The sequence below is a fragment of the Camelina sativa genome, chromosome 19 (genome assembly GCF_030686135.1).
Source record: "Camelina sativa cultivar CO46 ecotype springtype chromosome 19, ASM3068613v1".
NCBI classification, from domain to species: domain Eukaryota; kingdom Viridiplantae; phylum Streptophyta; class Magnoliopsida; order Brassicales; family Brassicaceae; genus Camelina; species Camelina sativa.
This window is the reverse complement of record NC_141898.1, coordinates 7,096,334-7,117,819: the sequence shown is the minus strand read 5'-3', so window position 1 is coordinate 7,117,819 and position 21,486 is coordinate 7,096,334. Positions and strand designations below refer to the sequence as shown.

The 21,486-nt window shown below is 36.1% G+C and overlaps 7 protein-coding genes across 16 annotated transcripts; 2 read left to right on the top strand and 5 right to left on the bottom strand.

Moving 5' to 3' along the window:
* The first annotated feature begins 51 nt into the window (after positions 1–51).
* On the top strand, positions 52–3,971 carry LOC104765370 (putative nuclear RNA export factor SDE5). 9 transcript variants are annotated; one of them, XM_010489062.3, is made up of 12 exons: positions 52–423; positions 1,032–1,592; positions 1,703–1,728; positions 2,218–2,286; positions 2,382–2,455; positions 2,550–2,794; positions 2,887–2,969; positions 3,083–3,139; positions 3,232–3,299; positions 3,405–3,526; positions 3,605–3,666; positions 3,762–3,971. In XM_010489062.3, the coding sequence occupies exons 2-12, from the start codon at positions 1,040–1,042 to the stop codon at positions 3,879–3,881; spliced, it is 1,479 nt and encodes a 492-aa protein (XP_010487364.2). In that variant the 5' UTR covers positions 52–423; positions 1,032–1,039; the 3' UTR covers positions 3,882–3,971. The 9 variants fall into 9 exon arrangements, with proteins under 9 accessions (XP_010487364.2, XP_010487365.2, XP_019097000.2 ...); XM_010489063.3 differs by having other exon boundaries at positions 56–423; positions 1,035–1,592; XM_019241455.2 differs by having other exon boundaries at positions 74–423; positions 2,218–2,283.
* Positions 3,972–3,979: 8 nt separating this feature from the next.
* LOC104765368 (choline transporter protein 1-like) lies at positions 3,980–7,496 on the bottom strand. 2 transcript variants are annotated; one of them, XM_087501423.1, is made up of 10 exons: positions 7,139–7,496; positions 6,400–6,758; positions 6,164–6,309; positions 5,879–6,062; positions 5,718–5,791; positions 5,503–5,616; positions 5,059–5,418; positions 4,707–4,967; positions 4,387–4,614; positions 3,980–4,292 (listed from the first exon to the last, which is right to left on the bottom strand). In XM_087501423.1, the coding sequence occupies exons 1-10, from the start codon at positions 7,321–7,323 to the stop codon at positions 4,101–4,103; spliced, it is 2,103 nt and encodes a 700-aa protein (XP_087357549.1). In that variant the 5' UTR covers positions 7,324–7,496; the 3' UTR covers positions 3,980–4,100. The 2 variants fall into 2 exon arrangements, with proteins under 2 accessions (XP_087357549.1, XP_087357548.1); XM_087501422.1 differs by having other exon boundaries at positions 5,059–5,414; positions 5,499–5,616; positions 7,139–7,469.
* Positions 7,497–8,524: 1,028 nt separating this feature from the next.
* On the bottom strand, positions 8,525–9,881 carry LOC104765367 (expansin-A12). Its single transcript, XM_010489060.2, has 3 exons — positions 9,667–9,881; positions 9,274–9,583; positions 8,525–9,090 (listed from the first exon to the last, which is right to left on the bottom strand). Exons 1-3 carry the CDS (start codon positions 9,797–9,799, stop codon positions 8,775–8,777), a joined length of 759 nt encoding a protein of 252 aa, XP_010487362.1. The 5' UTR covers positions 9,800–9,881; the 3' UTR covers positions 8,525–8,774.
* A 1,078-nt stretch (positions 9,882–10,959) lies between these two features.
* LOC104765366 (thioredoxin M4, chloroplastic) lies at positions 10,960–12,423 on the bottom strand. The gene is made up of 2 exons (XM_010489059.2): positions 11,955–12,423; positions 10,960–11,390 (listed from the first exon to the last, which is right to left on the bottom strand). The coding sequence occupies exons 1-2, from the start codon at positions 12,217–12,219 to the stop codon at positions 11,071–11,073; spliced, it is 585 nt and encodes a 194-aa protein (XP_010487361.2). The 5' UTR covers positions 12,220–12,423; the 3' UTR covers positions 10,960–11,070.
* A 304-nt stretch (positions 12,424–12,727) lies between these two features.
* LOC104765365 (uncharacterized) lies at positions 12,728–13,545 on the bottom strand. The gene has a single exon (XM_010489058.3). It carries the CDS (start codon positions 13,346–13,348, stop codon positions 12,899–12,901), a length of 450 nt encoding a protein of 149 aa, XP_010487360.1. The 5' UTR covers positions 13,349–13,545; the 3' UTR covers positions 12,728–12,898.
* An 82-nt stretch (positions 13,546–13,627) lies between these two features.
* LOC104765364 (putative ubiquitin-conjugating enzyme E2 25) lies at positions 13,628–17,150 on the bottom strand. The gene is made up of 7 exons (XM_010489057.2): positions 16,771–17,150; positions 15,846–16,001; positions 15,096–15,749; positions 14,942–15,005; positions 14,704–14,843; positions 14,290–14,604; positions 13,628–14,154 (listed from the first exon to the last, which is right to left on the bottom strand). The coding sequence occupies exons 1-7, from the start codon at positions 16,837–16,839 to the stop codon at positions 13,828–13,830; spliced, it is 1,725 nt and encodes a 574-aa protein (XP_010487359.2). The 5' UTR covers positions 16,840–17,150; the 3' UTR covers positions 13,628–13,827.
* A 3,288-nt stretch (positions 17,151–20,438) lies between these two features.
* Positions 20,439–21,277, top strand: LOC109130740 (metallothionein-like protein 3). Its single transcript, XM_019240675.2, has 3 exons — positions 20,439–20,725; positions 20,908–20,946; positions 21,027–21,277. The coding sequence occupies exons 1-3, from the start codon at positions 20,676–20,678 to the stop codon at positions 21,136–21,138; spliced, it is 201 nt and encodes a 66-aa protein (XP_019096220.1). The 5' UTR covers positions 20,439–20,675; the 3' UTR covers positions 21,139–21,277.
* The last annotated feature ends 209 nt before the right edge of the window (positions 21,278–21,486 follow it).

Below are 21,486 nucleotides of genomic sequence, written 5' to 3'. Positions count from 1 at the left end.
AGTCAACAATAAATGAAACTTGATGATTAGTCTTTCAAGTTTTCAAAAATCACACTTTTTTTTTTTTTTTTGGTTTCTTTCTTCAAAAGCATGTAAATTTCTCAATCAAAACATTTGCACATGTAAGTAATGTGGATCTATCGACTCAAAAATTGGGGAAATTGGGCTCTTTCGATTTTCAAAAAAATTGTCACTTTTCTTATAAGCGAGTGAGTTGGAGGAAGCAAAGATTCTTGCTTTTTTTTGCTTTCACTTCTCCTCTCATGCACCCCAAGGCATCTCCGTACTTAAAACTATTTTTTTTTCTCGTCTCCTTCCCGGGGGGATTTCACACAAGTTCCGATCTTTTTCGAAAGCAAATACCTAATTCAGATTCTCGATTAACATAACCCTCTCTGTACCGCTCCGGCTACATCGATTTCGGTAAGCGAACTCTTACTCACACTCTCCGTTTTACATTTTTCTATTTGCATTGCTGATTATTAGAAACGAGGTTAAATTTCTATGGCGTAATGCGGTTTCGAAACGAGTTCGAGCTGGCTCTTTTTGAGAATTTCTTTCTTCTTTATTGGTGATTCTTGAGGTTTCACATTCTTCGCTTTGATTATGCGTTTCCCTAATTGTGCTTTTGATTATGCCTATTTTCGTCTTCTATGTCACTGTGCCATTGATTTGCTTCACTTGCATTACATTATAATTTTAGAAAAAGATCATTGATTGGCTTGCTTAGAGGTAAATTAAGCATGTTCCATTTATCCACTTAGGTCGGAGATATAATAATGCCTACCAGGTGTTTGTTGCGATGCACTTTTTTTGTAGCACATTGAAATTTTAAACCAAATCTATGTCGAAAGTATCGTCTTTTTCTTAACATGATTACAAGCCATGTTCTCCTTTAGTTTCCTAGTCAGTGATGGTTATTAGGAAGATGGATGAAATTTGTTTGCAGCTTCGAATGCATAACATTTTTGTTGTTATGTATATCTACTACTGTTGTTAACTGAGCCATTTGTTTTTGCACTGTGAATTAGTAGGAGAAATGTCAATGGTTGCAAGCTCTTCGCACAGTGATCCTGATTCAAGAGGTTTCCAAGTGCTTCTTGAAGCTTTTAGTTCTCGTTTTTCTCTTGATGACATTACTACTGCGTACTACCAAGCAAGCCAGAATGTCAATGTGGCTGGTGAGATTCTCTTTGCAATGACTGAAAAGACGCCTCAAAGTGACCAAGTTGAAATGGAGAAAGCAACCTCAAAGCCAACTCAGGTCTATGTTCCTAAGGAAGTTCACCGACAAGAGGACAGCAAAGCCGAAGTATGGAGGCCGAAGAAAAATCCTATATCTGGGGGCACTGTTACAAATGTTATCGGTGAGTATGCTAGAACCAGGCCTATATCAAATGCTCCCCGAGAAACAACTAAGCCAATGAAGATAGACTCAAGGGATATTCCAGAAACTGAGATATGGAGTGAAGAAATGCCAAAAAGTAACGAGGCAAAGATAAGCAGGGCTCCAACTGATCTTGAGGAATTTATTGTTAAGATGCTTGGAGAGGGTTTTCAAGCTAGCCCAGATGTCATTCACCAGGTTCTTGGTAAGCATTCTCTAGCTTTTTTTATGTATGCTCGACATTTTTTTCTTCTTTAAACTGGTGTTGGTGACCCTAGCTGCTAAACTTAATCTGCTTTTCCACCAAACTATCAGGCGTATGCGGATATGATGTGAAGAAGGTAAGCCGATTCCCTTAGCTCTGAAAAGTAATGTATTTTTGTTACTTTAAGCGTTTTGCTTTTGCCTCCACTATCTTCTTTCTCTAAATATTATAATATCTTGTACCATTTTTTGGCTGAATTATATTATATTTTCCCATACCATGAGCTCATCAAGATGGCCATTAACTTAATTATGACCTGTGTGACCTTTATAGTTGCATCACTCTTTATTTGAGCTACTTTAACTATTTAGTTACAATTATACCCTTGAGCGACTTTGACGATCTTTTTCTCTGTCTTGGTACTATGGCTGACTAAAGCTTGAGATAAAGTTGACTTTGCAATTGCATACCCACGGTCGCCACTAATTTTTGATCACTTGATTGTTAGTGATATTTCTTAGCTCTTGGCATATGTCTCTTGTGAGTATTTCATAGATCCTGCCTTTGGATCTTTTGCTGGATCTTCTTTTTAGGCATCCACACTATATTCTTTATTACATTGCAGAGTACGGAGAAACTGCTTGACTTGTCTGATACCAAGAAGTATGCTGATGGTGGAAATTCCAATGAAGTTGTGAGCTTTTCCTATGACTTTCAGTTTGGTCTTTGTTATAGAATAATGTCTTCTTCTAAGTCTTACTCTGTTGGTTTGATCCCCTCTTCTTAAAGATGCCAAAAGTTGATCCACAAAGACGGGGATCTACATCCTGCAACCAAGTGGAACCGCAAGATTTTTGTCAGAGGCACGCTTTTTCTAGTCAATCTCTGTATCAAACCCTTCCCTTGGGAATCCTTTTGATATTTTTCCTATTCAAATTGCTTTTTGTTATGATGCAGTGACGGTGCAAGAACCTTTTCTGGTTCACTGGAAGGAGGCAGTGACAAAACTGGTCTTGAAAAGGAGGTTTTAGAAGCTTTGTTCTCAGGTGCGGAAAGATATGAGGAAGAAGAACCAAAATTAACTCGAAGATTTGGAGAAAGGAGAGCAAGAGTTACTGGTCGTCCTGTTTTTAAACCTCTGGAAGACCCTTTTCAAGAGAGAGTAGTTGCTATGAAACGATCGTCACATACATCTAAAGAAGGTAACCTTGTCATCGTCTTATATGTACGTTTATTTGAGTTTATTCTCTCGTTTCTCAAGAGTTTCTCAACTATCAATTTTCTCCTTTGATAGATGAAGATGATGAAAATGAATTTAAGGCACATCGTAAAGCAGTACATGAGTATTGGAATCAGATGAAAGAATATTACGGAGCTGTAAGCCTTTGAGACGATAAGGATTCAGTTTCCTAATACCCTGCTATGTATATTCAATGTATGACTGCCATGATGTGATGGTTGCATAACTAAAACCTTGGCCTCTTTGGCAGGCTGCAGAAGCATTTTCCAAAGGAGAACCTGAGCGAGCACGCAGACTCGTGGAGAAGGTACAATTTGGAAAGTAATTTTTTGGTCCAAAGTGATCTATGTCTTTCATGTGTTCTATATAACAACTATCGATGTCTTCTACAATACATAGGGACACTTTTTCGGACAAAAAGCTCGAGAAGCGGATGACAAATCTGTAGCAAAGATGATTGAAGTCAAGTCTGTTAATTTCTAAGTCCATTTATTATCAATCGTTTACTGTCATTTTCTGCTGTATACTCAATTGGCAAGAATAGTTGATAAAATTCAAAACCATGCTTGTAGGGAAGATGATGTTTCGACTTGCAAGGAAGACGAGGTAGTGATAGTGAATGTGAACGAACACCAAGCAAAGGAAGCTCTTCGTCTTCTCAAGCGCCAACTTATTTACTTCTCTGGCATTTCATGTAAGGTTTTCAATCCCTCTCTTTAAACAGAAACAAAACTAGTTTGTTTGATGAGTTTGTATTCTATTTCTGATTTAGCTTTCAAGTACCTCAGAGTCACATTGGGTGACAAGAACGAAGATTTCAAAAGCAAACGAAAGGTACTACCTTTACTCATCTGTTTGCATCTGTTTAGAACTGTCTTCATCTCTGAAAAAAAAACTTGAAGTTGCTTCTATTTATGTTGTTTTCTTAGCATATCGTAAAGCTGCTGGAGGGAGAATCTATTGGTTGGACTGAAGAAGATAATGGCCTTGTGATGATGATTCGTGTTGACGGGATTGACCCCAAGAAATTGACTTTTGCCAAGAAATAATAAGGATCAAATTCTTTGCTTCATTCTATAGATGTCTAATTGTAACCAAACAGAGGCATTTTGCAAAAATTATGATTTTTGGTTTCAGAATCGAAGAATTATCAAAGCCATCTGACATTATAAAATTCTTATAATGTTTTAGAGATAAAATATTCCATTTTCAAAACCATATAAACCGGCCAACCAAAGAAAAAACAAAACTTATACAGTATGGATCAATCAGTGGGTAAGTCTCTGAACCTCTTCCTCCTGATTGCTATCTAAAGTTTCAAGCAGAAGAGGTGGCGCATGCTGAGCATTCCCTTGATTATCCTCTGAGTCTTGACAAAAGGAGAGAATGATTGTGTCTATCGACATCTCAACCACCGCAAAGAAAAGTGTCGCCACAATATACCCCAAAGCCCAACATGCCTGTGCAAAGAGTCACGAGCAAACCTATTCAAGCTCAAAAAACATCTGTCTCTGTATTTACAATCGAGTTTAGAGGGTAAGGAAAAGGTTTTACCAAAACAGGTAATAGCGGGGATGAGACTTTGTTGTGAGAAGTCCGATACTTGTGTGAATCCAACATCAAGAATCCAAAGAGAGCACTGAAGAGACTCACACAAAGCTTTCCTAGAAACAATATAACATCTCCTATCACATTAACTTTCCCTATCCTCAGAATGTTGCTCATGATCAACTCTGTCGCAATTGCAGACGATTTGCAGAAGCTTTTCCCTGTTATAGCAATCTGAAAAGACACCGAGAGACAGACAATTTATCAAGAAATGGTTGAAAGAAATGGGCGCTTCGTTTTGCTAAAAGGAGGAGAGTTTCTATTACCATTATATAGGCATTACGGTTAACTGATTTTATGGTCCACTCCACGCTTTTGAGACAGCCACGTGAAGTGTAATGAGCCATTCTCCAAAACCAGTGATCAGGTGTGGCCCCGCTTACTTTTGTTCTACGACGAATTGCTTCGAGAATGAATCGAACAGACTCCACAAAAGAGACAATAAGTGAACCAAGAGCCACAGATCCTAGGTTGTAGCGTGCAAGCCGCTTCATTGAGGCGAAAACAGGAAGAAACGGTATCTCTGGCTGCATTGTTCAGCCATAAAACCCCAATCAAGACATACTAGTAACTAATAATCGAAAGTTTCTTATATTTTGCTCAGAAATGTTAGCTTACCGATGCTTCCCCTTGAGCCCAATAATATGAGGCAACAGAGCCAGCAATCACAGTGGCGGAAGATGCAATGAAAAACTGCGTGGCCCAATAGCAACCAAACAGGTGGAAGAATATAGCAATTGTGATATGGGGAGTGTAACGTATGCTGTAACCGCAGCAACGGTCACAATTCACTTTCTTTAACACGAGATCATACGCACAGCAGTTAGTGTTGTTGCAGTTGTTCTGAACAACTTGACCAGAACTGAACAGATGGAGAGCCGCTGATATCCAGAACATATAGAATACAGCGAGCATTGCGAACGGTATAGCCGGGAATATAATCAGCGCTTGAACTTCTCCAATTACCTTAGCAGCTACCTGGATTTCACAAGTACACAAGACAATGACCTCTCTAGCCAAAATCCAAACTATCAACCAAATTACTAAGAAAGTAATACTCGCCTTGAGGACTGATGTTGCCATTAGAATTCGGCGGATGATGGCGATTGAAGTGAGGATAGCAACAATTGAGATAAAAGACATCAGAATGGCAACTCCACGGACATGAGTCAGCTCCTAGGTACAAGCAAACGCAAATAAGCTTGGAAAAGAATGGGACTAATGGTCTCATAATATACGGAATTTGAAGGCAGCGTAACGCAGAAGTGTTAACTTACTCGACCATACACATGAAAGTATGGGTCATGCTCACCAATGATAGGTGTTACAGCATCATTTCCTATCCACCCAGCTACAAAGGATACAAAGCTGAATAAGCATATATGAATTGAAACACAAAGCTAGAGAGAGAGAAGGGAAGTTTGATTTCTTAACCAACCTTTTAAGTAGTAGAATATTGTTACTGATATTAAGAGCATGTTGAAAAGGACCACAGTTATCCATGGCATGGCGGCAACAAAATGTCGAATTAGAAGCAGCCAAATAATGGATAGAAACAGTGGGACAAGGCCTCCACAAACGATCAATACTGGCCATGACTTCCCGATGTCAGCTACGTAACGCTGCGATTGCACAACCAAGAAAAGCTTAGAAGCATTCTTCAAACTCATCATTTTTACAAGGAAATTGTTTACATGTTAATAGAGATGAGGATCATTCTAACCTTTAGAACTGAGGCTCGAGAATTCATTGACCTTCGAATCGATTTGTCCATGATCATGTCCTCTTGAATATTCACACCACCCATCTGCTGCCAGTGGCGCAAAGATGAATTTGAAGCACGAGCAATATATTGGCAGCTCCAATAAACTAATCAGTGAAAGAACAAATCTTGTTACACATAAGTAATAGGAAGTAAATAAAGACTAGTCTTTGTACATATAAAAGATGAACTCTTACCATTCACACTAGGGAAGATTACAGGGTAACAAGGACCCTGAAGCTGAAGAGAGGAATTCCTCATTTCCGGAGTAAGAAATTCAAAGTAATCGTAATTCCTGTCGATCCAATCATTCATCTTGAGACGAATCTCGCCATCAGGATAATCACAGACCCAGTTGAGAGTATCATCAGAGGGTGCAGGGCAATCCAAGAGACAAACAGTTCTGGCATTAGCCAATTTGAGTTCCCCATCTTTCAAACCACTTTCATAAACTTGGTTAGGGTTCACCCAATATCTAAGGTCAAGTTGAGTAAGGTCACGGTGACGATGCTTGCTACCACACACATTCCCTTCATAGTCCAATCCATATGTGAGTCTGCAAGAACAGTTCATATATAAGACATCACCACTAACGATTTTGATTAACATAACACAATTCATGGAACAATTAGCACAACTGGATAATACATAAGGCTTCAAGCTTTTCACAATCAGGATTATGCAACACAGCAAATCTCTTTTCTAAAGAACACCAAGAAGAAGAAGAAGAAGAAAATTCTATACTTTACAAATAGTACTATAAAGGTACAACCTTTGGCATAATAAAAAGGTATAATAAGCCAAGACTAGCAAAACATAGAGGAAGAATTGAAAATCCCATTTGAGGTTTTAGGAGGAAACAGACAAACAAAAATCAAAAGACTAGGCTTTTATATTGTACAAAGAGGTTTATTGCAAAATCCATCAAATCTTTACCTTAATGGGTTACCTTGGTTGAAACCAAAGCTGGAATTGACAATCATTGAAACCCAAAAGGAAATGAAGATGACGAGAAACGTAATATCTCTGCACTTTCTATTGTGCTTGATGATCCCATCATTTGCAACACTCCCATCACTTGAAGTATATCTTCCAATCACAGCTCCCAAAGGTCCTCTCATCTTTGGCCACAGCTCTGTTTCTTCAGAAACCCTTAAAAGTCCAAAAAAAAAAAAGGAAATTTGGAGAGAACACAGAGAGAAACCTTTACTACAGAAGACTAAAAGAGTGTCTTCTCTCTTCTCTCTCTTTCTCTGTGTTCCATTGTTCAAGTAAAGAGTGTGAAACCAGCAGGAGGGTATTTATGTCATTTTCTAGTTGTGCTATTAAAAAAGTGATTTTGTTTTTTCCTTCTTGGTAAAAGATAAAATTAAATGGTTTCTGTTCAATCTATCATCCGTGGAACATGAAAAAGAATCCATGTCTGGTGGTTCTGATGGGCTTTGTGATTTTTTGACCATTTTTAATAAGAGTTGGTTCCTTAATTAACCCATTTTTAAAAAATCTTTGTTCTTCCTGTGCTTTTGTATTAGATTTAAAAACAAGCTTTTTTGTTCTTATTCTCACTGTGAGATCTGCAACTGTGTAACGCCATCCACTTCATTAAAAAATAACAATGATTCCACTTTTTTCTTTGTTATATTATTAAAACATTAATTAAAACAAAAAGGACCAGAGTTATGGTGTAGAAACTGATGACAAAAAGAAAAAAGCTTTGTGATAGTATTAAAAATTATTAAAAGCTTACATCAGTCTCGTGTGGTGATACATAACTGAATGTGGTGTGAAACCTTCATGGTTGTGAGGAAAATATTGTAGTTCTATATTTTATTAACCTCATAACAAATTCTTGCAAATTGGTTCAATTTTTTATTAACCTCATCACTTTCTATATTAATTATTTAGTATATTTATTTTGTCTTTGAAAAATCAACCCTTGGAGAATAGAGGAAAAGGTAGCAGAAAAGACTGAAAAAGCATGGGCCAGCAGCACCTTGTTTTTTTCAATTTTTGTATATTTATTGCCCTGAATTTCGTATATTTTTATATTTCTTTTTTAATCTTTCTGTAGGAAAGAATTATTTCACTGACCAAAAAAAAAAAGGTGCGAATTATTTCAGGTTACGTGTACTCGTGTTTTAGAGTGAGAGACTGACCTTTGTTCAAAAAAAAAAGAATGAGAGACTGGCCACAATGTGGTTATTTTCAAGTTCAACTAAAAAAGCATGTAACATATTACATTAATCTGTGTTTTGTGAAGCTTTGATCTGATAATAGTCTTTTCATGATAATTAGCTTTGATAATTCAATTGACAAATGAACTTATAAAAATGTTACTTCCATTAATATAGCTTTAGCAAAACTCTTTTAACTTGTCGAGAATGCTTCATACATAAATGAGAAAATCCACTTGGTTAAATAAAATTAAGCAAGATTGAAATTATTTAGCAAGAAAAAGAAAAGAACATTGCCCAATTAAAACAAGGGCAAGTTCATAAATAAGCAAACAATTGAGATCAGCCTCATAATTAAAAGAATATGAATGTTGTTGTGTTTAAACCAGGCATGATATTCAGACAAATTGGCGCCCTCGAGAAGAGAAGGTTTGGCCAAACCACCAAGAAGAAGGGACAACGTTCAAAAACGTCTGAGTCTTGCGGTCAATAAGAGTTACTCTGAAGGAGAGTCTTTGTCCCCGGAGATCGCCGGAGCTCTGCCAGTTAGCACCCCAATTACGGGTCATCGGAAGCCAAGTTTTCCCCTTTGATCCCCTTACCGCTACCGCTCTCACCGAGCCGCCACCGCCAACGTTTGAGATCATTACCATATTGAAGTTACCTTGCCCTCTCATAGTAAACCTAACGCCTCCTCTTCTTTTGCATCCCACCCTATAAGGTTTTTAAGATTTAAATCGTTACGAGCTTTTTAAGGTTTGAGCAAAATAAGAGTATTAAGTTTAGGATTATTTATTTATAGATGGTATAATACTATATAGTTTGATATTTAAATATGACACAGCATTAGCCATTAGTAATAAACTGTTATAGCATTGGAAATTTTGAATACGTTACCGGCGATAGAAGACGGGAACAATGCCTTCATTGCCGCGACGGGCAATGCGGAAGAAAGCTGGCGAGGACATGTCAAAGTGATGGCGAGGGAGATTGCACCAACCATTATTGTTGTTCGACGGACAAAAGTTTGTAGCTGTCACCGTCACGGCAGCTCCTCGGAGACACCACTTAGGATCTGCCGGAAAGTCGCACCTCACCTGGTAGCACCCACCACATGACTCACCGCTTTTGAATAGCGCACCGCTTAGCGCCGCTGTGTGGGCTCCAAATCCGGCGTGGTACGGATTGTCATACCCACAAGCTCCTCCTATAAAATTGTTTTACAAAATTATATTTACAATACAAAAACTAAAGTAACAAAAAATAAAATAAAGTAAAAGTGTTATTTACCAAGTGAAGCAGGGCTATCATTAACAGCATAATACGTTGCATGAGCCCTTATCCAACCGTTAGAACACATCCCCACACTTAACGTACCAACCAAGAGAATAACCGCTACCAAATATTTTCCCTTCACCTCCATATATTGTTTAGATAAGTATATATCTTTCTTGATGGAACAAAATTTAAGGTTCGAAAAGCTTTGAACTCACAAGTGATTGCTTGAAGAAAAAGGAATACATTTAGACTCGTTTTATAAGGATCAAAAATAAGTGTTAACGCGTTTAGTCGGTGATTATTACGACTTATTTCACTTACATGCACCACAATCTCATGCATGTGTTCGTTATCTTTCTTAGTTGGATCCTTATTTTTATTCCTTCTGAAAATTCTGTAATAATTGAATATATATAGGTCTAAACACAGGGAACATAGTTTCCTATGGTTGAAATATTAAAACATTTTAATGTCAATATGTCATATAGCTGATTTTGCTTATTTTGGTCTAGTTTGAAAAGTGTTAGTATTGATGATTTGTCCATAGAACCATAATATACTATACGTCTAAATGAAATTCTACAAGACAATGGTATTTTTAGCTATATATAGGTTTGGTTAATTAGAAATGGAAGTGCCTTGTAATCTGACTGTAACTAACATTTGGTTCGGATATTTCATTTTGATATGAGAGAAGAGAAATGTGTTAATAATGAAGAAGATGGGCACAGTTGACAAACGTTTTTGATATCTAGCTGTATATTATTTGGTTCAGGATTTCGTATCTTAATTATTCAGGCGTATAAAAAGTTGAGATCTAACTATATATTTCAAATTATACGTTTTAGTCTACTGATGATGTATTTAATGCGATTTCACGAAAAACTCTTCGTGGATAATGAGTAATGACCTGTGTAATCCGACTTAGATGTGGGCATCCAATTAAACTTATTCCGAAAAACGCGTTTTTTATTACCGTATTCTAATAATAATATACATGGGATACACATTACATAATTCATAATTGGATTAGAATCGTGATGCAATACAAACACATATAAATTATAAGATTACATAGACCCCGCGCGGTATATTAATATATGTCCTATGCAGTACACAGAATGAAACAGTACGGAAGCCTACATTACTCAAAACATATGTATGTATATATTGTACGGTGCATTAATAGGCTTATATATTAGTAAGAACAATGGCATGTGCTTCAACGTGAAGTTGTGCTTCTCATTGGCGTCGGTGGTTTCTTTTTTTCTATTTTTCTTTTTTGATGATTAAAATCAGAGAAAGTGGACCACGAACGGTAACATAATTGTCAAAAACTTAATAGACTTTACAGAGATTATACAACAGAGAAGAGATAAGGTAAAGAGTGACACAATAGAGCCAAATTTTTTTGTTTCACTCGACCAAGAATCTTTCTATAGTTTTCTCCAATGTCTCCCTAGGGACAGCTCCAATGATACTATCTTTCTTCTCACCGCCTTTGAAGATGATTACTGTTGGAACGCTCCGTATCCCGTAACGGTTAGCTGTGTTTGGGCTCTCGTCGGTGTTGATTTTGTAGAATTTGAACTTCCCAGCGAAATCCTTGGCCAGTTGGTCAACGATGGGGTGAATCATACGGCACGGTCCACACCACGGCGCCCAAAATTCGACTAGAACTGGGACATCTGATTCGAGAACCTGTGTTTGCCATTCTGAATCAGACAGGTTTGGTACTGCAACCATCAAACAAACAAGTTATAGATCCCTAAATTATACAAATCAGAGACTTTGAATATTGCATTTTCTATTGCCAAGTGTAATGGAATCGTGGATGCATAGAAACAAGACTAAAAAAGTTAAAAGCAATTTCTATGGATGAAGAAGAAGTTGAGTCCTCCTCAAACGAGATCAACCAAAATAATGTTATAAGGTTCAGATCTACGAGTTCTAATTTCCAAATCCAATTATCTAGTCCCCTATGTACCCTAGTTTCAGAGAATATAACAGACCAGAATCAAAGCAATGTGATAAAAAAAATGGCGTTGTAGAACTATCCTTGAAATTGAGATTAAGTAACTATTACTAAAACACGTCGCAGTTCTAGAGCCTCAATACAGTGACAATGCTCCTACAGTCCCAAGAATCCAATTTTTCATAAGAATTGAGTAACAAACTTGTAGGCTCCTTAGTCTCACAATTCCTAAAATTTAGGAAACTTATCAACCTCAGATTCACCATGAACTTATAATACCATACAGCTTCTCTCTATGAAGTTAAAAGGCTGTGTGTATGTATACCTTCGACGGCGGCGGTGGTGTCCTGAGCCTCGCAGGCGATTCTTCCACCGCGAGCGAATCTGGATCTACGATTCGCACCCACCAGACTCGCCGACTGAGTCACCAAACTCCGGGAAGCCTTCAAACCTTTGAATTCCAAAACCCTGACGGGAGAAATCCGGCGTCCAGAAACCGACGGAACAGCGGAGGCAGATGAAATTGAAGAAGACGCGATCGGAAGAGAGAACACGCGGGTCACGGTGACGGAATCGAGCAACGACGCCATTGAATTGACGCAGAGCGAGAGCGAGTGGTAGAGAAGTTTTTGGCAGATACGGGTAGGTTGATAAATTTTGAATGACGCTCTGACTGACTACAGAGTCCACACACAGGCTATTTTATCCTCGCCACGTCATTCATTCGCCACTAGTAATATAACGACGCCGTTTTAGATGACTCCTCCTCTAAAGTCTCTAAACCATCCAAAAACGGCGTTGTTATCAAATCTGCTTTCGGTTAAAATAGGAAAAGACCGACTATCAAATCCGCTTTCGGTTAGGCAGCACTCTACCAATCCGGGTTTAGCTGTTATAAAAATCAGTTAGGGTGGGGTATTTCGGTTTGGGTTCGGTTTAGGTAAAACTCTAACTAAACTCAACCGAAATTAGTTTGGTTTGGTTTGTGTTCGGGTCAATTTAAATGCCCACCCCTCAAAATCACGATTGTAAAAAAAACAGAGATAGAGCCAAAGTGGGGTGAGAGCAGTGGCAGAGCTAAAGTTTTGGAAATACGAATTGTTCATAAAAGATTTGATAACCAAAATCACAAATTTGATTATAAGAATGGAATGAGAGAAAAAATAACAAGAAGAAATGATCTCCTTTTAGAACCATTATTAATCTCAAAGCAAGAACAGAAGCATTTTGCCAAGAACTAAAGAGGCTTTTTATTATTATTAATTACTTCTACTTTTTCTTTCTTGTGTACTTGGGCTCCTCCTCTTCCTCTTCATCATCTTCATCAATATCTTCAAACTCTTCATCGTCGTCGTCGATATCCACGTCATCAATCTCATCCTCATCAAAATCTGTCTCCTCTTCTTCTTCCGTATCGACGTCCTCGTTATTGTTCACCACTCGCTTTCCATGAGCCGCCTCCATTTTCCCTATCCTCTCCGAAACGTCCTCCAGCTGAACGACGCCGACACGGAAACCGGTTTGCGTTACCGGAAATGTTTTAGGGAAAACCGGGTATTGGCTAGCCGGCTTCTGGTTTAACCGAAGCAGAGACCGAATGGCCGGTCCATTGTTCTGCACTGTCTCTGTGAGATTGGCCGTTCGTACACGGAGTAGATTCACCGCTGATTTACCGTCGCGGATGAATGATCTCGCCGCCGATGATGAAACTGAAGCCATGTTTGATCGCTGTGTGTGTGACTGATGATGTCTTGCTTAGTTAGAGACGGCTAATATACAGAGAGATGAAGGGTTTAGGGTTTTTAGTAGGAGCTGACACGTGGATGGCCACGTGTGTATTTTTAATTGTCCCCGGAAACATAAGTTTAGATTCTCAGTTGAAAGTACAACGACAGCATTTCGGTAAAGTAAATAAGGTTCTCCATCTTTTGTCTTGATTACGAATTACTACAAACAAAGCTCAGAAGTCAAATATCCAAAACCTTGCAACTCAGGAAATTGGGGGATAAAAAATCTGACTGATAAAAGCAACTGTACATATGAGAGAGTGACTTCTCAGTTCTCAAGAGTCTTAAGATTTATGTCATAGTTAAGAGAAAAATTAAAAACGAGGATCAAAATGACTGTAAGAAAGGGAGAAACCGAGAAACTAAGTCGCCAGAAACTAAGGGGAAAAAAAAAGAAGAGAGGAGTCGAGCTCAACTAGAAGAAACTCTGTTTCTCTTGGAGCTTGGTCTGGTACTGTTGCTACTCTCAGCAACGTTGTTAGTCTCAGGGGTTTTATCTTCTCCTTCCTCTTCTAGACCAAGGACACCTAGAAGAATAAACTCCTTCAACAGCACTGTCTCCACAAAGGTAGCCACATCTTTTCTAAACTTCTCAGAGCTGACGCTACTCTCTTCCATACCTTGAGCCCCCTTCACCAGAGTTGTTCCCGGTGGAGCTCCGTTTCTATAAGCATTACATGCCTTCAAAAAGTCGTGAGCACAGCTGAAGAAATGTCCATACACAAAGTCTTCAAAGTACTGCGTATTCAAAAACCCACCAGAACAAATCAATCAATCAATCTCAAGTTCTTTAACAACAACAAAAAACAACACAAACCAATCTCAAGCTTTTCTTGTAGACACAATGTAATAGGATGAGGTTTTCTTTGTTACCTTGGGTGGTCTCCTCATGGTGTAAACCATAGTCTTTAAACACAGTATGAATGTGTTTTCGCTGTAACTTTCAGAAGCCTTCTCTCCCGATGCAGAACCCGCTGTTCTCTCGTAGCCAGGCTCGTTGAAGTAAGGTTTTTGATTTAAAATTAGACCTTGGATCGAGACAAGAACCTGCAACATTGTGGAAGTGTTGGGGATCCATGTCTCCCTCGGGCTCTTACCTTGCCAAGTGCCGAGAAGACTAAGACACACTTTCCCACAATTGTACAGATTCGGGTTGATTCTCAGCCCACCAGAATGGTAATGAACAATCTTGTAAAACCAAACGGAATTTCACATATCAACAGAGAAAAACCTCTAGGAGGGAAAAAAAAAAAAAAAACTCAATATGAGAAACTTCAATTGACTTACCGGTGGCTTATTAGGGTATGTATCCGGGAAGAAGATATCAAAAAAGTACAGACCATCATGGTAGGGAGTTCCTTGGGCTCCGATAATCACAGCCCTTAAAAGATCCATCCTAGATTCATAAGCTCTGACAAATATCATCTCTGTTGCAAGAACAAATATAAAAAAAAAAAAAAAAAAGTAAGAAAGTTGCTAACAGCAACCAATGGAAATTGATGTATATATAAGACAGCGTGTATACCTGGCAAATCACTCCCAAGAATTCTCCACTCGTCTTGGATCCTTTTTGCCCACTCCTTTGAATGCTGATTAGACAAGGAAATAGTTAAATCCTGAATAAACAAAAGAAACATTTTAGAATAATGATTAACTAATAATGCTCATCTGGTCGCAACCTGCTTTGAGGTTGTTCCCATAGTAACATAGTGGTGGTCTGAACAATCTTCTACGACGTCAAATCTTTTGAAAAACAAATAAAGCCCAAGAAAATCCTCCATATTTCTCTTAACTCTGGAAGAATCCGGAGGTGCAACAGCCTCATCCACTCTCTGGCGACCAGCAAAACCTTTTAAACCGCCTTTAAAACCGGATGTATCTACTGGTACCGGATGTGGCTGAGGCTGATAAGTAGTGGAAAAATACGTTTTGGAGGTTGGTGCCTTGGTGATCTGTGGCAATGCATAAGCAGAGTTTGGTACGACTCCGTTAGGCTGGTGCGGTAAAGCTGATTGAGATTGGATTCCACCTCCTGTTGTTGCCTTCTTGGAGCTGCTACCGGTAACATCTGATTTGCTGCTTCCACTTGAGTTCGCTGATTCCTGGTCAGCTGAACTTGGAAACCAATCCATTGACACCTCGACACCAGTTGGCACATCCTTACCATCAAAAAGGTCTTGATACATGGAGTAATTATCCGGCTCCTCATCCATTTCATAAGTATATTGGTCATCATAGTCGCAGTCGTCTTCATAAATCAAAGAATCCGGGTCAAGCAAACTATTTGATACTGGAGACGATCCAGGGTAATCATAAGCATCGCTAGGAGACCCCTAGAATAATAATTAAAAACACGACCTTTTAGGATAAGCACACTCATCATCAAAAAAAGAAAAAGAAAAAGAAGAAAGGAAAATTAAAACACATACCGCATCATAATCATAATCATCTTGCTCATCGTAAGAAAGAGAATCAGACTCTATAGCCTTCCCTTTATTCTTATTGTCCACATTGCTGCTGCCATTAACAACACCACCGTTTTGCATATCGTATTGCTCCACATCAATCACTTCTGGAGCTTCAGCCTACAAGAATCATAACCCCACGCAAAATCCAGATTAAGACAAACAAAAGTATCCAAAATTGAATAGCAAATCCACCACCAAACGAAACGACGCAAAAAGGAAGAAAAAAAAAACAGTAGTTCGATTCTAGAAACTAGAAAGAATTCAGAACAGAAGAAGCACATCAAAAAAAAAACATAGCAAAAGAAACAGAGGAATACGGACACTAAACTATGCATTAAAAATTGCACATAACTGAAAACGCCAACACAAAATTGTCACAAAGAACCCAAAAGCAAAAAAAAAAAAAAAAAGGCTACATAGACATAGTAGTGATATCATCACATTACAAACAGAAACAGAACACGAACAGTCAATTACAGTTTCTAGTGTGATCAGAAACATGAAAACGTTTAAAACTGATCACAGAGCCACCGATCACAAAAAAAAAAATCAATCCAACAACAAAGAAAAAACCGACAAGCAAGGATATAATGCACAGTGAGCCAACACAAAAAAAAAAACAAAGAACCCTAAAAAAAAAAAAATCACACATCATTGACATCAACGAAACGAATGTACACACTAACTATACAAACCCGGATAATAAATCCAGATTGATGGTGATCGCACATACAAATTATAACAATTCCTCGAAATCAATTACGGCAATTAGATTAGGTAAAATAAATAAAATAAGATCAGTCAATTTTGGGTAAACAGTCAAACAGATTTAACCCTAACGATTAAAAAAAAAAAAGATCAATTCCAATTTGGTAATAGCATTAACCTTTGTAGGCGTTAGAGTTCTGGAAGCAACGACATGATGAGAAGCGATCTCCACTACGTTTGGCTCCATTGAGAACGAACGATCCCCCACCCCCAGAACTCAAAAAGAACAGATAAATAAGAGAACTGTCTTCGTAACTAAGAGAAGACGAAATCGATCAAGGAAACAAAAAAAAAAAAGTGTATTTGGGGTTATTCACCTTCGCGCCGTATTATATACCAAAAACACACACACAGTGAGAGAGATTGCGCAAAGCCTCTCTCTCTTCTCTCTTAAAAAAAAACCAAAGTTCTCTTCTCTCTCTCTTTCTACTTAATCTCAAATCTCTTAAATAAAAATTAAAAACCTAATTAAAGTCCGATGATTTTTTATTGATTTATGAAAATTTTCCAATTTTATGCGTTTTTTTTTTTTAAATATTCCACAAGTCAATACGGAAAGTCTTCGCAGACTGGGCCCAGTATTTTAAATCGACGGTTCAGATCGTGTTTTTATATAAATCAATCAACGGTGATAACGATGGTACACTATCATAGTCTGCTGCTGTAGAGGAAACAACACGGTAGGTGGACTTTCGACCGAGGCTATGATTTTTCAGCCCTTGGATCTGAGAATTTGGGTAGATCTAACGGTTCTGAACTATGTTATCGTAACTAAACGAATCATAGCAAAATCTAATGAGAAGATATATTATTGAATTAATTTTTTCATTATGATTTTTTTTTTTAAACAGCAATTTTTCTTTTTATTTAAAAGTAGTACAGTACGATGAACCTGACTATAGATAGTCTCAATTAATTTAATTTTTTTTTTTTAACACAAGAAGAGCAGTAAATGATCATCAATGTATAGTGCTAGTATTAGATGAAGTTTGTTTAGATGTTAAAAAATAAAAGAGGGAGAAAGATAAAGTTTTAATACAGTAAGTATTGAGAAAATATATTAAATTACTTTTAAAATAATTATGTTAGTGTGACAATGTCTTTTAATTTATATTAGCATCCTTTTTTGTATTAGATCATAATAACACATACATTTTACATTTTTAGTTGAAAATATATTTACCAACAAAATTAAAAAAAAAAAAAAAAAACAGAGATCCGTGCTGCCGTGCTGGTCTTATTTTGGGCCTATATAGATTATAATCTCTTATTCCCACTATTGATATTTTATTAACGAACAGCTCCAGCCCATTTGTTAGAGCCCATAAATTTTGCTGGATAAAAAAGAGACATAGTGGAAATAAACATGAGATTGTCATCATAGTCAGAGGCTTCCTAATCTAGCTGAGAGGATATGAAATTGATTGTTTATTTTTGAAAATAAAAAAGTTAGACAAAAAAGAAAGATTGTTCTATCTACCACTGAATATAGTGAGCCACTAAGCCAATAATAAATAATTTATGAAACACACTAACTTACAAATTAAAGAATCCCAAATTAATAAAAGTTGAAAGTGACAGAAAGCCACTATTTTTTTCCCTCAGTAAATAGATTTTAATCATTTTATTAACAAAACGACAAACCTTTGTGGCTCATTATCCTTGTTGTGAAAATCAGACAAAGTACACAAGGTACAGTGCGCGTGCGCAGTTGAGCTTCTGTTGTACTTTGATACTCTGTGTGTATTAAGGCTTGTGTCCATAAAACATTACTTTCCACTTTCATTTCAATCAGACTAAACAACGATGATTAAGAGTTAATATACTTGCATTGGAAAATTGTTGGAACTTTTTTTTTTTTTTTTTTTTTGTAACTTGCTACCTATAATTTTAAGGGAGAAAAACTAGATTGGCCTAAGTTTAATTACTAAATTAACTCATAAAATGTGAGGGTTAGATGAATTATTTTTTTGCTTTATTAGAAAAAAAATAAAGTCAAATTATCCTTCCATAATTTTTTTTTTTAAGAAAATCTAAATATTTTCAAAAGTCTGTTGGACTAGTTGTGACAGATTTATTTGTGTATGACAGATTTGTTTTGGCACAACCGATTTATTTTTTTATGACAGATTTATTTTGGATGATAGATTTTTTTAACTATACTTATGACAGATTTATAATTGATGACATATTTATTTTTCATGACAGACTTATTTATAAAGACATCATAGATTTTCACAATATATAACAAATTTGTAAAATGTCTGGCAGATTTATTTTCCACAGTTATTTCAGATATATTTTCTTGATTAAAAGTCTATCATAACATGACAGATTTTTTACAGAAAATAATTACTAGGTTGACCTCTAGTGATAACAGATTTGTTTTAAGTTACGACAGATTTTTTAATTTAACCAAAAAACTGTCATTTGATAACAGATTTATAACATTTTAAAAAAATTGCTAAAATGACCTATGGGAATACCATATGTTATGGCATGTTTTTTTACGCTATGACAGTTTTTTTATTTGCTTCCAAAAATCTGGTGTTTGATAGCAGATTTATTAGATGTAAAATGTAAATATAGTGACAACATATTTGTTTTAAGTTATATTTTTCAGTCATATTTTTATTAATTATATTTTTATAAATCATATTTTTAAACTCATATATTTAAAGCATATTTTATACATTTTAATTTTCCTAAATCATATTTAAAAAATTAACATCATATTTTAAAATTATATTTTTATATATTATATTATATTTTCATAAATCTTATTTTAATACTTCTTATATACATTATTTTTTAGTTATAATTTCATACATTATTTAAAATAAAACTTATTTAAACTATATATCTTAAACTTCAAAATATTAAATGCTATATTGTATTTTCGTTTAAAAAAACAAAAAAAAAATTCTGTGTTTTTAGTCTATTTTTTAATCATTTTATATTTTATATTAATCATATTTTTAAATCAAAATATTAAATACTATATTGTATTTTCGTTTTTTTAAAAAAAAGTTAAGAAAAAAAAAATCTGGGTTTTTAGTCTTTTTACCTAAAAATTGTGTCATTCTAGTTATTGGATAGGATTGAGTATTAATCTAGCAATTAATTGCCAAATTTGTGTCAAACTAGTATATTTTCACTAATTTTAATGGTAAATCGTTTGCGATCACAATCACAAAGAAGGATGTACATAGATTATATCCGAGAATCACGAATGCAATAATCAAATTAATAGCCGTAAATAAAAATAAACCAATAAATAAAAAGTAATGAATTTATATTTTAGACTGTATTCTTGTTTTGATATAGAATTTTGGTTAAATATTAGTAGCTCTCCCATGAAATATTGTATTTGAACTTACATTAGACAAATCGACTAATATTCTTATAATGATTATCTTTTTTTGGATCAACTAATATTCTTCTAATGATTGTAATTGATTGTTAGTACTATATTGAGGAAAAAAAGTTTAGTCAGTAGACACTAGACAGTGGTCATATTTGGTAAAAAAGATATACTACATTCAAATCATATCCTCTTGGTATCTTTGAGAAATCATTAGTTTTGCAAAGTTAAAAAAGATTACGCCGAATATCCTAATTCCTAAGTACTACATTTGAAGATTAATGTTTTACCTAGGGGGAAAAAGATCTTGTTTAAAAACTTAAAAGTAAAAAAAAAAAAAAACTAAAACATTTAAATCTTCTTCACCCACCCTTCACGTGTACCGTGTACGATATAAAGTTGTAATGATTTACGGAAAATAAATAATTGGAGGAATCACGAATATAGTGGGGGAAAAAGGAGTGAAATGGACACGAGAGGTTGGCAACGAAAGGCTTAACCCAAAAAGATTCGGTTGTCACATAAATTGTAGAGATTCTCCACTCTCTGTCCTTCTATAAATTACAGAGCCATTGAAGTTTCATCACAAAACATAGCAAGAACTCAAATCACTACATAACTCAAACAAACCCCTTCAAGCTTTGTTCAAAATCTCAATCATGTCGAACAACTGCGGAAGCTGCGACTGTGCTGACAAGACCCAGTGCGTGTAAGTCTTCTTCTCTGTTTCTTGTTTCATGAAAAAGTCTATTTCTAGATCAATATTTGTTGGGCTACTGGAAAAATCTAAAACTCTCTGTTTTTTTTTTATAATCTTGTTGCTCGATCTATGTCTAGAACTATGATCTTTGTCTTATTTGACCTATGGCTTTTCTCTTTCTGTGACTGCAGGAAGAAGGGTTCCAGCTACACCTTCGAGACTCAGGAGAGGTAACAATAGATGATGGTTATGGTGATGATGATGATACAAAGATATCATGATGATATAACAGAACTGATATTGTATGCAGCTACAAGGAGGCCATGATCATGGACGTTGGTGCAGAGGAGAACGACGCAAATTGCAAGTGCAAGTGCGGATCCACCTGCAGCTGCACCAACTGCACTTGCTGCCCCAATTAAAAAAAGCTCCTTTTTTTTTTTATCAAAATGTAAAATGTAATATGAATAAAATATGATGTGAGCTAATCTATTGAGCTCATATCTCTCTTATGTATGACTCTCGTATGGTGTGATGTAATGGGTTATGTGTTATGAGCCTTAGCTTTTGATACAGATCTAGTAATAGGACCCGTCGTTAGTTAGCTAGAAAACAGAGGAACAACTAGAAAACAGAGAGACGTAAACTTAAGCTTCCTTTAACCCAAGTCTCTTGCTTAGAGAATTAGGTTAATGTTGGAAGAAGATTATTATTGATGTTTAGGAACCTATTTAAAGATCCCATACAACCGACTTTAACATCTTAACTAA